At 49.8% G+C, this 13,870-nt stretch overlaps 1 protein-coding gene across 3 annotated transcripts in view; it reads right to left on the bottom strand.

The window, feature by feature from the left end:
- Nucleotides 1-11,950, bottom strand: part of AFAP1L1 (actin filament associated protein 1 like 1) — a 37,203-nt gene extending 25,253 nt beyond the window's left edge. The window contains exons 1-5 of one of the 3 annotated variants that reach the window (XM_023761224.1): nt 11,798-11,950; nt 7,013-7,141; nt 5,854-5,937; nt 5,047-5,144; nt 3,849-3,957 (exon numbers count right to left, since the gene is read on the bottom strand). In XM_023761224.1, coding sequence (XP_023616992.1) covers nt 3,849-3,957; nt 5,047-5,144; nt 5,854-5,937; nt 7,013-7,141; nt 11,798-11,888 — 511 coding nt within the window. In that variant the 5' untranslated portion in view covers nt 11,889-11,950. The remainder of the gene's footprint in view (nt 1-3,848; nt 3,958-5,046; nt 5,145-5,853; nt 5,938-7,012; nt 7,142-11,797) is intronic. The other 2 variants (XM_023761225.1, XM_023761226.1) reach the window with 2 other exon arrangements.
- Between the last annotated feature and the right edge of the window lie 1,920 nt (nt 11,951-13,870).

Consider the following 13,870-nt stretch of genomic DNA (forward strand, 5'->3'; position numbering starts at 1 on the left):
TCAGATTTCAGTTTAAATCTGCCTCCATCATTTGCTGAGTGACCTTGGAAAGAAAACGGTTTTATCTGCGTTTCACCTTCTTCATCTTAAAGTGTCAAGCACAGTTTCCCCCATGGATTAGTGATATCAGGCATTTAAACTCTCAGCACAGTGCATGGCACATTATTCTTATTGTCTCCTCCAGTTCCCAGAGTGCAGGGATGTAGGAATCAGCCCCATTTTACAGACGAGGAAACTGAGCTACACACATTTTGCTAGTGACAGAGCCTGGATGAGACCAAGGCTGCCAGCTTAGGGGACAGCGGCACATCCCCTCTTCAGAAAGCCTTCCTTCACCCAGTCCGGCTCGCTCTCGCACCACGCTGTTCTTCCGAGCACTGCTCTGGGCTCCCAGACCCTGCTGTCCATCTGTTTCCGGAGGAATGCAGTGCTCGGATTCTCAGCGACTGGGACAGCCAGTTCTGTCTCCCAAGTGTGGCTCAGAGCCTGCCTTTCCCAGCAGGCACTCTGAGGCCTCACGTGCTGGTGGCATGCCCTGTGAGGAGGACTGGGTGGGTCAGGACCAGGGGTGTGGGGGTGGGGGAGGAAGAGGTGTGAGGGAGAAGAGGGAGGGACAGCCTGGCCCAAGTGCTCAGACACCTGGGGCTGGATACTGTGTGAAAGGAAGGATACTCCCTGATGGGCTTGGCACGCTTTCCCTGGACAAGCTCCCTGGCCCTTCCTGAGGCCCTCCCTTCCCTACTGCCCCAGGATGCCTGCTGCTTCCAGGGGCAGCTTCTCCGTGCCAGCTGAGAGGGGGGTGAGCTCTGTGGGGAGGTGGAGGAGCCTCATCTGAGGGGCTTGACCTGGGATTCAGGGCACAGAGCACTTCATTCCCTTCTCTCCCCGCTGCCACCCCCCCACCCCCCGTTTTTCAGTGGAGAAAATAAAAGTCACCTGTTCCACAGACAAAATAGCTGCTAATAGTGACAGTAGACCCCACGGCTATGAAGGATGGAGAAAGCCACTGATCACCTGTCCAACCTCACCGTTTCACTTTGTTTGAACTAGTTAGCAATCATAAAAATACTATGCCACAGTGGCCCAAAGGGGGAAACAACCCAAATGTCCATCTGATGGATGAATAAACAAAATGTGGAATATTATTTGGCCAGAAAAAGGAAGGAAGTACTGATATATGCAATGCCATGGATGGACCTTGAAAACGTTATGCTAAGTGAAACAAGCGAGAATCGAAAGGCCACACATTGTATGATTCTATTATATGAAGTATCCAGAAAGGGCAAATCCACAGAGAAAGCAGATTGGTGATTGGCAGGGGCTGGGGGGGTGGGGGAATAGGGAGTGATTGCTTAAATGGTATGGCGTTTCCTTCTGCAGTGAGGAGAATGTTTGGGAGCTAGATAGTGGTGATGGCTGCACAGCACTGTGAATGTATTAAACGCCATTGATTGGACACTTTAAAGTGGTTGAAATGGTCTATTTCCTGTTATGTGTGTTTTACTACAATAAAAAATATATATGCCCATGGTGAAAAGCATAATCAGCACAAAAGAATTTGAGTGGGAATATATGTTCCCTTCACCCAGTTTTCTATTCATTTCCCACAGGAAAGCACTGTTGAGTCTCTTGCATATCCTAGAAAAATTGTTAAAATGAATGCATGTGCATATATACTGTTAAAAAATAAGTGGAATCATGTCATATGCAGTATTATGTGTTTGATTTTTTTCAGTGAATGTATCTTGGAATTCTTTTCTGATCAGCACAGGAGACCTATTCTATTTACTTAAAAAAAAAATCCTCACCTGAGGATACTGTTCCCTTGATTTCTAGAGAGAATGGGAGGGAGGATGGGGAGACAGAGAGAGAAACATTGATGCGAGAGAGACACATCAATTGATTGCCTCCTACACATGCCCTGACCTGGGCCAAGGATCGAGCCTGCAACCCTTTGGTCCTTGGGCCAACGCTCTAAGTACTGAGCCAAACCAGTTAGGGCTATTTACTTTTTTTGTGGTTGGAAAATATTCCAGCACACAAACATTTTCATATACATGTTCAAATACTATGCTGGGTCATCCAAAAACCATCATCTTCCTTCCTTCCTTCCTTCCTTCCTTCCTTCCTTCCTTCCTTCCTTCCTTCCTTCCTTCCTTCCTTCCTTCCTTCCTCTCTCCCTCTCTCCTTCCCTTCCCTTCCCTTCCCTTCCCTTCCCTTCCCTTCCCTTCCCTTCCCTTCCCTTCCCTTCCCTTCCTTTCCCTTCCTTTCTTTCTCCCTTCCTTCCTTCCTTTATTTCTTTTAGGTGTAGAGGATTTTATTTCAATGTACATCATAGTAAATTGTGGCACTCCACCTAAATTGCTGTTCCTTTCCATCATTTCTTAGCACTTGAGATGAAAGCCCCTTTTGGGCCTCACTACCCTTTTTTTTTTTGTCCCCTCCAACCCCACCCCACCCACCCCACCCCCTTCCAGACATTTTCACTACCCTTTTCTTAATCTATGACTTTACAGCACAAAAGCAATTACAATGACATCCTATGACAGTTCTTTCCCTGAATTCCATCTCACCAACCTACTATCCATGTCAGGCTACTGTTCTCCCAAGTTACCAGGAGAACCAGATGTGATCTTGGCAACTGAACATCATGTACTTTCTTGTATGGATTGCTAAGTCCCCACACCCAAGCCAGTGACTTATCTGATTCTCAAAGGAACAGCCACCTGTTGTAACACTGGAGGAGACCGATTGAGAACAAGTCAAAACCAGACACTCTCCTTTTGTGGTCAACTTAAGAGATTTTTTAGTTTTTAAATATATTTTTATTGATTTTAGAGAGGAAAGGAGAGGGAGAGAGAGATGAAAACATCAATGATAAGAGGGAATCATTGATTGGCTGCCTCCTGCATGCTCCACACTGGGGATCAAGCCCGCAACCCGGGCATGTGCCCTGACTGGGAATCGAACCGTGACCTCCTGGTTCATAGGTCAATGCTCAACCACTGAGCTATGCTGGCCAGGCTAAGAGATTTTTCAAAGATAATTTGTACTAGTGCCTTCTAAATTATTTTATTGTGCTCACCTACCGGTAAAAATATAATCATGAACTATAATTATATTTATGTATAAATTACACATGCATAAATAATTATTATGTATGTCTATATTATATATATGTATATATACACATAATTATATTTAAACTAATTAGAAGCTTCATGCTATTATTAGCTAATAAATTCTATAAAACATTCACATAGGAATTTTTAAAAGAGCTATTGATCTAAATGTAAAAGATACTTCTGATACTTCTCCCACAAAATCTCATAAATCCCCTGGGTGCCCACTCTCTCCGCTGAAGACCTCTGATTTTGACCATGTGCTTCTTTATCATATGCTTTGACTTCATGACCTACATAACCTAATCTGCCTGTAAGCTGTGATTCTGCTGAAACATGCCTTAGCTCACCAGTCCACTGAGGAGGAGCACTGAGGTTAGCACAGGCTTCAGGGCTAGGCAAAGGATGTAGTGGTCATCTGTGCATCTCCACCCTAGTGCATTTACATGCATGTATCTACCCCTCTTTCTTATTTTAAGAGTAAGGGAACAGAGGCCCGTAGAGAGGAAGGGGATTTCCCAAGGCCATACAGAACTGGGACTAGAGCCCAAACTCCTGACCCCTGGGTCCACACCCACTGATGTACCCAGGACATCATTAAAGAGGCCATGTGCTCAGGCAGCTACTCCTCAGGGGGTGGGCATGGCTGGCGGGTGCCAGGCTTGGAGCTTCAGGAGAGGAGCCTCCTACTCCTTGCCCTCTACTCCCAAGGGGACCAGAACTTACTGTGAGAGCTGATGTACTCCGGGGACTTGCCTGGCCCCAGGGGAAGGGCCTCCTCATAGTAGTCCTCAGGCGGAGGCCTGTTTGGGAGCGGTGGAGGCAGGTCTGCTGCCTGGAGGGAGAAGGAGGAGGTATGTGAGACTAAGGCCAGGAGAGCAGAGGGGAGCAGCAGAATGACAGGAAGGAGGCTGGGGAGAGGGAGGCAGGTGCTCCTATAAGGCAAGATCTGACTGAGTAGCTATAATATCTGATAGACTTGCAGAAGGGCAAAGCTGGGAAACCTTAAGAGTGTTTGGTTGGTCCTGTGTTTTTATCCAAGTTATTTAAGCAGCAGGGCTTCTGTAATGTCTAAAAGTTTTGTGGACTGTCACATAGAAGGAGTTACACACTTGAGTGAGCACATGCAGAATTACCAAAAGCTACTGTGAGTTCTGCAGTGCCCTATAAGCACCTCTACACACACACACACACACACACACACACACACACACACACACACACGAGGAGCAGCGGGACAAGCAAATGTGAGATGTTATTTAGTGAGGCAGTGTCGCCTCGTGGCCAAGAGCTTAGGCTCTGGGGCCAGGGAACCCTGGCTTTACAGCCACACTCTATGACTTTCTAGTTGTGGGACATCAGCGTGTCACTTATTCTCTCTGAGCCTCAGTTTCCTTTCCTGTAAAATGCGGAGAACCTCACTCAGATGCTGTGCGCATGTAAAGGACATAGTAAGTTGTCAACAGTTGGAACGGTTGATGCTGATGATAGTGAGTTATGCAGTTGAGACACAATGCTTGATGTGATTATGGGTCCCTTGATCTAACTCTATGGCCCCAAGGCTGGGAACCCAAGATATGATCCAAACCTTCATTTTGTAGGTGAAAAGCTCAGGCTCAGAGGCCACACAGCAGGAGGGAAGAGGGTAAAGGCCGCTCAGTTTCTGGCCCAGAGCTTTCCCTATCACTTCATCTGTGTTACTGCAAGCACAAGTCATGACAGACCCTTTGGGCCTAAAGGGACATTGTCACTGCTCAGCAGGGGCACAGTCAGCATGAGTCAGTTTCTGCCCTTACCTACCACACGGAAGAGAGAACAGGGCCCTGCACATCCAGGAGCGTCCCCAGCATCAGGGGGCCGCTTCCCTTGCCCCCTCCAGAGGAGCAAAGGGCCCGAGGGTGTGGGAAGCCAGCCCATGACTCACATGTTTCAGAGACGGGCTCTTGGCTGGCTCAGGGCTGGCTCCTTTGCCGGGCTCCCCATCGTCCTCCGGCATATCCCGAAGGTCGCTCAGGTCACAGTCTATGAAGCGTCAGGCCGTTGGGCAGAGAAAGCCGAGGATGAGCAAGGCAGAGCAGGAAGAGGGCTGGATTTGGGGTCAGAAGGCCTCCAATACCAACTCCATTAGTAACCCTAACGACCCATGACTTCATCGCTCTGAGACTCGGTCTTCTCATCTGTAAACCGGCCTTGTCTATCGCTCAGGGTTATGGACAAGATCGAATGAGATAACGCTTGGTACAGTGCTGTGCAAATTTGTCAGGGTTATGTCACGAAAGCAATGTCTTCCCTAAGTCTGTCAGCCCCTAACACTCTCTCACTTGACCCATAGCTTTCTCCCTGTGTTGAGCCTCCTCTTGAGATAAAACACTCATTACACACACATGGCACCAGCCCAGCTTGGCTGCTCCCATGCCCATGGTGCCACTGCACTGCTCAACCCAGGGTCCCAGCGGCCACTGCTGATGAATGCGAGGTAGCAGGCAAGACAATGCCCCATGTGCCAGACCTTCCTTGCCTGCACGTTCATCCTTTCCTTTCCTCAAAATTTGGGGGTGATTTCCTATTACCGTACATTGACTAGACTTTCAGACGTGGCAGGGCCCAGAGAGGCTCGGGGACTTGCCTAAAGTGACCATTGTTGTCATGTTGGAGCCAGGCCCAGGTGCAGGTATCTCCCGGCCCAGCCAGGGGCCCTTCCAGAGACTGAGGTCGGGAGAGGGTCACTTACCAAATTCTTCAAAGAGGGACTCCACGAAGCTGGGCCCGGAGTGGAGGTCGGCTGTGTTCACATACAGATAGGAGACTTCTTTTTCTGGGAGGAAGGAGAACACACCAACAGTGAGGAGGACGGGGACCCGCAGATGCTGACTCTGAGGAGGGGCCAGGTCTCTCCCACTGCACAGGATACAAGATTCAGTTTGCAAAGCATGTGCACAACCAACATGATTTCTTTAGTTTTCAAACCTTGTTTTCATTTTTACATTGTTACTGAGGATCTCCTCCAAGTGAAAGGATGCTTGGAGCCCAGAACAGAAAACAGAATCCAGGGGTCGCCCTGGAGTGGCCGGGGGCAGGGGCTCCAGCCAGCTCAACGACCACTGCCCCTTCCTCCGCCCAGTCCTGTGAGGGCAGCCAGTGACTTCGACCTGCTTTGTCACTGGGAAGTGAGGCTCAGAGAATCACTGAGTAGTGACCTCCCAGCGTGTCACTCAGATGCCTTCAGTAGTGCGGGACACGGGGCCAGCCCATCAGGGCTCACTGAGCTCTTGATGTACACATATCATCTCGGGGACTGATGGGTGTAGAGAAAAGGCTGGAGCAGGCGAGGAGGCCTTGCTGCTGGGAAGACAGGCAGAGAAGCTGTGGGGAGCAGAGGGTGGGGAACGAATAACAGCGTGGGGCCAACTCATAAAGATGGTGTGTGTCAGTGTGCGTCTGTGTACAGGAGTGTGCGATGTGTATGTGTTTGTTGTGTGTGAGAGCATGTGGGGTGTGAGAGATGTGTCATGTGTTATGTGTGCTGTGAATGTGAGTGCATGCTGTTGGTGAGAGCGTGGTGTGTGTCACATGTAGTGTATATTTGCTATGGATGTGCTATGCATGTGAGGTGTATGTGAGAATGTGGTGTACGTGTGAGTGTGGTTTGTGGTGTGTACCTGTGTGTGGCATGTGCATTGTGTGTGTGAATCTGTAGTGCGTTGGGGTTGGAGAAGCACACACAGTACAGGCAGGGTTGTGGTGGAGAAGGGCCGAAGTGGATGAGGACATTGGCCAGACCACACACAGTGTTGAATGCTATGCTGTGAGGCTTGGGCTTCCTCCTGCCAGCAGCCCTGGGGAGCTACTGAGGGTCCTGAGGGGCTCTGGGCAGAGTGCTGACGCCTGACCTGGGAGAGGCTGCAGGCTCTGCAGGATGGAGGCCACGGCCATCTTCTTCTCCAGGGTGGTGTCGCTGAGGTACTCGTGGTCCAGGAGGCTGAGCAGCCCCGTGAGCTCGGGGAGCAGCTGCTCCAGCACTGCAGAGGAAGCATGGTTACAGCGCTGCACCCCGGATCCCGGGACCCAGCCCTGCTCCCACCCCCTAGAGGCCAGGGGAACAGGGGACAGAGGGCGAGGCTGGGTGCAACAGGGAGACCTCAGAGGCCTTCACACAGCTGTCCCAGGGCTGGCCACCTTGGGAGAGCCCTGCTCAGTTAACTGTGACATTCCTCTGGGCTTCTCCACTCTGCCTCAGACCTCATGTGGCCTTAGCCTGAGGACTGAACCTCCCAGGCTTATTCCGGCAACTCTGAGTCCAGGTGGCCCGAGAAGAGGCACTTAGGCCTCCCTTTGTCCCAGCATGCCCTCTGCTTTGCAGGCCCGAGGCCCTTCCTCACCACTGCCCCAGGCTCAGTGCAGGCCCCAGGCTGGAGCCCTGGCAGTCCAGGACACAGGCAGGAAGGGAGCCTTCCTGTCCCATCAGTCCATACAGTTCAATCTCTGGAACCTTCTGTTTCCGGTGCCTTGGCAGGAGCCAAACTAAATATTAACCCTTCCCATCCCAGGCCAAAATCTACCATTACCATTCTTTCTTTCCATGCGACACCAGTGTTTTTTAAACTTGAGTGTGTATAGGAATTAGCTGGGGATCTTGTCAAAATGCAGATTCTGACTCGGGAGGCCTGGGTGGGACCTGAGAGTCTGCATTGCTGATACGCTCCCAGCTGCTGCTGCTGCTGGTTGAGACCACAGGGAGTTGCAAAATCCTAGGGCACAGACTCCTTTCAAAGCTGGAGCGTGCCAAGACCATGATGTCATTGATGTCTCCCTGTCCCGAAGAGTAACAGGAACTTGGTTTGCCTTAGAGCTAAAGACCAGCCTCATTACAGTACTAGTATTGTCCTGCTTTGCAACTCGCCAATCCCTTGTGCATAACAACAGCTAACCTGTGCTGAGCTGCCTAAGCCCTTTCAGACTTGCAGTCTTATTTAAATCTCCTATCAAGTGTTTTATTATCTCCATTATATGGAGGATGAAACTAAGGCTCGGAGTGGATAAATAACTGCTCCAGTCACACAGCCAGCACAGCCTTGGTTGGACCTGGTTCCCCATAGCACCATATTGCTTTGCAGTATTTTATAGAATCCCACCAACAAGTTTTGGGAGAGGTCCCATGATCACCCTAACATTTTAGGTGAAGAAACCAAGGCTCAGGGAAGATAAATAACTTGCTTGAATTACACAGACGCAAGCAGAAGAGCCAGGACTTCAACTCTAGTATCATGACTTTCAACTCCATGCGCTTCTTCCCACCCTGGGCCCTCCTGGGGAAGTGGTGAGACTGACCTGTAGCTACAGGGTCTGGATGGCGAAGAGGAGCTAGAACATCCTGCTTAAGAGAGCTGACCCTGGAGCCAGACTGCCTGGGTTCAAGTTCAGGCTCCATCATCCATTAGCTGTGGGACCTTTGACAAGTTACTTAGCCTATGACTCGGTTTCCTCCTCTGTAAAGGGGGTAATAACAGCACCTGCCTCTGAGGGTCCCTGTGAAGATGAGGTATGTCAGGCATGAAAAATGCTGTGCCCATACATAGTAAATGCTCACAGGGAGGCCATGCTGAAAGCTACAGGGAAAGCCCTGTGGGGCACCAGGGGAGCTTTCTGTGGCCTGCAGTCAGGGTTCATAGTTGAAAACCCACGACACTGCTCTGCTGTCAGGCAGGAATGCTACGACTATGGGGTTCAGTGGCAGTTTCTCTCTCGATACGTGGTTTTGAAATGTTTTGGCCTCAGGATTCCTTTACACTTTAAAAAATTATCAAGTACCCCAATGAGCTTTTGTTTTATGTGCGTTATATCTGTCAACATTGGCTGTATTAAGAATTAAGACCGAGAGAAATTTAAAACACAAGAATACAGAGGCACACATCCCATTAGCCTTCAGAGCTACCATGTCATCACATGTCATGTAACCTCTGGAAAAACTCCACTGCACACCCACGAGACAATGAGAGTGAAAAGGCCATGTACGGCCTTAGTACTGCATAATAATAGTTTTGACCTTAATAATAGTTTTGACCTTAATAATAGTTTTGACCTCTGAAAACATCTTGGGGACCTCCTAGATGCGCCCCCACCACACCTTCTAGAGAATTACTGTCCTTCAATGAATGACATCAAACTTTTCGGACTATTTTTTTAAAAAGAATGTACATTCATTGGTTCTCATTATATTCGCAGAGTTGTGAGACCATCACCACAATCAATTTTAGAATAATTTCATTACTCCCAACATCCTCAGCCCTGAGAGTCACTAATCTATTTATTGTCTGTATGGATTTGTCTATTCTGACCATTGCATATCAGTTAGAGGAAAAAACCAAAACACTATGTGGCCTTCTGTCACTGGTTTCTTTCAGGCAGCATAAAGTTTCCACAGTTCATCTAAGTGAATCGGCATTTTATTCCTTTTAATTGATAATAATATTCCAACCAGTTGTCCCCTCTGTCCCTTCCTTTCTCTCCCCCTTCCCTCCCTTTTTTCCCATCCTCTCTTCCTCTTGGCTGTGAGTTTTCAAGGGTTTCTTCCTGCTGCTCTCAGCAAGCGCCTATGTGTGGCAGCATTCCTGCTTCCCACACTCTCCTGCCTCTGACTTAAGGTGTGTCGTGACTGTTTCTAAAGCAATGCCAATTGGGTTGCGAGTGAGCTCTCTGCATTTAAAAACATGAGCTACAGTATTCAGGCTTTGTAACACTTTTTGTTTTGTTTTCTCCGGGTCCTTGATGGGGTTCCTAACATGGAACCTTGACTTCTAAGTGTTTTTCGTTTAACTGAGATATGACCGTAAAAGTCCAAATAATGCGAAGGAGACTGAGGGGACTGAGTGGACCTGGGCGAAGCAGAGGGGGCGTGAGGAGATCCCAGGGCTGGTCCTGCAGCCTGGCAGGCGCTGGCAGGCAGCAGGTGGCGGAGGGAGCGTCGTGTAGCATTTCTAAAGCGCAGCTGCTGAGGAGCATGAGGGTGGGGGTGGGGGGGTTCCGCTTGCAGGCAGGGAGCGGGTAAGAACCCTTCCCTAGAACTGAGCCGTTATCGTGTGCTGGGAGTTAGCCTGCGTCATCTCATTTAATCCTCATAAACCACGCAAGAGGTATGCTTATTGCCGTCTGTACCCTACAAGGCAGGAAACGGGGGCTTGGAGGAATGAGATCATCCAACCAGTAAACAGTAAGGCCGGGCCTTAAGCCCAGGTTTTTCCGACTTCAAACCCTGCCCCCCCCCCCCCTCCTGAATCCGCCATCAGCAGACTTTGGCTCGGAGCAGCAGAGGCCAGGCTGGGGTGGGGAGCAGGCGGGCAGCCCCTCAAAGCCCTCCCGCTGAGGGCTCTGGGCTATGACTTCACTGGGGCCCCTGACCTGGGGGGGGGTCCCCTCACTGGGTGGGTGAGAGCCCCTGCCTGTGGGTCTGGAATTCCTGCGCAGTGGGCCTCTCCCCACTGGCCCTTTGAACTTCAGAGCCCAGACTATGAATATCTCCTAGAAGAAAAACAAGTCACGCAAAGCACACACCTGACTTAACAGTGGGATCTCATCCCAGAGAGAACCTTATCTTCGCGCAGGAAAGCTTTCAGCCAGGACTCGGGTTTTCAGGGACAACACGGAACTCCCCGGCAAGCTGGCTGTCAGGTGCAGCGAACACAGAGGTGCCTCTGAGGGCAGCTTTGTCTTTAAGGCCAGATAATTCAAGCCTCAGAGATTTAAACCACAGGGAACTGAATTTGTAGAAAAATCATATAATGCATATGACAGACTGTTCTGCCAGAGTTCATCCATACCCAAGGCTCACATTTTAGCAAGACTAAGACTCTCCCAGAAGGTTAGTTGGAAATGCAGATTCCCAGACCTCCTATCAGGAGAGTCGGATTCAGTAGACCCTGTACGGGGACCCAGGAATCTGCACTTGAATGAGCACCCCAGGTGATTCTGATGCAGGCAGTCCAAGGTTCAATCTCTGAAAACTACGCCACCAAAAAACATACTACGGGGAATGTCTGTGACCACAGGGAACGAGGGAAGAACTCTCTCATTCCTTAAAAACGTATCAGTAGACACCCCCTCCTGAAATGACGGAGAGTCAAGGTGGGAAGAAGAGTCCCTACAGAAAATGATAACTAGCTGGGTGTGGAGCCTAGCTTAGAAGAGCACAGTGAGTGGGCTCTAGGGTCAGACCTGTGCAAATCGGAATTCCTGTGCTGCCATTTCCAAGCTGTACAGAACGGGCATGTTAGAGATCTCCGAGCCCAGCTTTTCTTACCTGTAAAACGAGAATAATAGGACCCCGACCGCCTAGGCTGGGAGAACTAGGCCAGGCCGTGCTTGCAAGCACTCAGGATGGTGCTGTGCCTGAGCCAGCCCTCGTTCCGTGAGGGCCGTGGTACTGTTGTTGCTGCTGTTCTTAAACTCCCCACAACGATGCAGACCCCACAGTGTTGATCAGAGAGTACTCAGCAACAGGTCCGCTGCAGCTGCTGTGACAAGTTCCACGAGGACAGGGACTGTGCCTCAACCATAGTAGATGCCCAGGGAGCATTTATTCAGAGAACACGGTTCTAACTCTTAGTTTAACGAGGTGGAAAGTGAGGGTCGAGGTTATTTGACTTAGTTATGGTCACACAACCAGTTGAAAATGAAAGTACCTTGTATTACATCCGCACCAAGCTTGAAGCTTAGAAGAGTCATAGAGGAGCAACGCTGGGCACCACCTGGGCCCCCTCCCAGCTCTGCCATTTCCCAGAACAGTGTGGGCAGTAACAGTAGCTGCTTCCCATGGCCATCGTGGGGACGGGATGAAGCGATGCTTGTGGCGTTCAGTGCACCCAGCAGGTGCTCTGTTCATCCATATGTGGCTCCGGCAGCCTCAGGTGCAGTGGTCGGCACGAGGGAGAGGGGAGCTGGGGCAAGAGGACATCAGGGGACTCTGCCAGCCCTGGGCCCGACACTGAGCTTGGGGCGCCTATGGCAGTGGATCCACTTCCCTCAGTGCTCACTTTCTGAGGACCCCTCCATGTCAGGTGAGGGGACTGCATCTTCCAGTTGGAGGGACAGTAATGCAACCCAGAAATCCCGTTCCTGCCATCCTGCCAGGAAAGATCTCCTTCACCCACCCCTAATCCACCCCCAACCCCCTTCTTTGCTCCTGGCCTAGATCATTTCTGCTTTCTGAGTGCAGGCAGGGGCATCAAGGACAGGGCTGTCTTTTATGTCTGAAGTTTATTTAGAGCCACGAATAAATTTCATTGATCTTGTTTGGTTTAGTTGAGCCTTGGGGAGATACAGTGAATCCCAATGAGGAAAAAACACAGGAAGAAATGGTTTAATCATTGTTTATAAGTCTTCAGTCTTTCACTATGTGGGACAGGCCAGGCACAGAAACCCCAGATGGGCGATAATTGTTCTCTGGGATGCAAAAAAGTTCGCCAAATAAAATTAGAAACGTATTTAAAAATACATCTAAGATTAGGCCACAAAGTGCTTATTGTTCCTGGTGAATACCCAACCAAGGCTGACACCAATGTTCTCTTTGCTTCTTCACCCTCCCTACGTAACTGAAATCAAAAGGTATAGAGCAGAAATGAAACCACAGGCAGGAAAGCACTCTTCCTTGCTGCCAGGACCGCATCCCCAGCCCACACCCCTGATGCGGCCTGAGAGTGAAACCCTCAAGCCACAGGCTCCTCACTGCCAGTGCAGACCCAGTGCGGGGAAGGCGGATTCATTTAGAGAACCCAAAGGTAACGAGTGTAATTTGCATGACAAGAGAGAAGTGAATAAATTAAACGTCAGCAAACCACAGAATAACAACCTTTGTTTTGCTTCGCACTAGGTAGGCTCAGAGGGTGCTCTGACTTCAGATTTCACCCTGGTCACCTTTTAGCCTGGAATTTACAAAAATGCTTGGCAAAGCTTTCAAGTTAGGATTTCAGTCACTGCAGAGCAGTAGGAGGAAACACAATTTCTCCTTTCCCCACCTCACTACTTGGCAAGCATCTTTAGGACAAAGATAACTCATCCTTCTTTGTTCTCATAATCAGAGGAAAGGCAAGCAGCATGGTTTAAAGCTGGAAACTAGGAAGAGTTGGCAGAATGTGGTTTTATGCAGGGCCTACAATTTTTCTTTTGGTTTATTTAATTTTCCTTTCTCATTTCCAAACAGCCAAGCAAAATCACCCAATTTCCATCTCATAAAGGCTCCTGCCCTGGAGAAAGAACTAGTGCACTAATTAAGACATCTTTGAACCTGACTTTAGAGATGACTCTGTATGCCGTGTGTTAACGACCTAGCACATCACTGAGGTATGACCCATGACAGCAGTGGAGGGCCAGTCGCCCTGGAAAGGAAAGCAGGACACTCAACAGGTGTGACCTCCATGCTTGGTGGGGGAAGGAAAGGCAGAGGAACCTCTCCTGGGCCTGCCCACCCCGCAGCCCTTCCAAAGAGACCTCCCTCCAGGCTGCCTTCATGCTCTGCCCCCCAGCCTCCTAACCCAGGATTTTGTATATGCTATTCCCTCTGCCTGTCAGAACTCCCTTCTCCTGAAACCAGTACCGCCCCCTTCTGCTCTCAATTCACTTCTGACTTCCTAAGGGAAACTCCCTGTCCTCCGGTCCGCAACCACTCCCCTACGTATGCTATCCTAGCATCATTCTCCTTACGTCTTTCTTCGATTAATGTCCGTTTCCCCTACATGAGCCCGAACTCCCTGAGGGCA

The sequence above is a fragment of the Myotis lucifugus genome, unplaced genomic scaffold (assembly GCF_000147115.1).
Source record: "Myotis lucifugus unplaced genomic scaffold, Myoluc2.0 scaffold_202, whole genome shotgun sequence".
Classification (NCBI taxonomy): Eukaryota; Metazoa; Chordata; class Mammalia; order Chiroptera; family Vespertilionidae; genus Myotis; species Myotis lucifugus.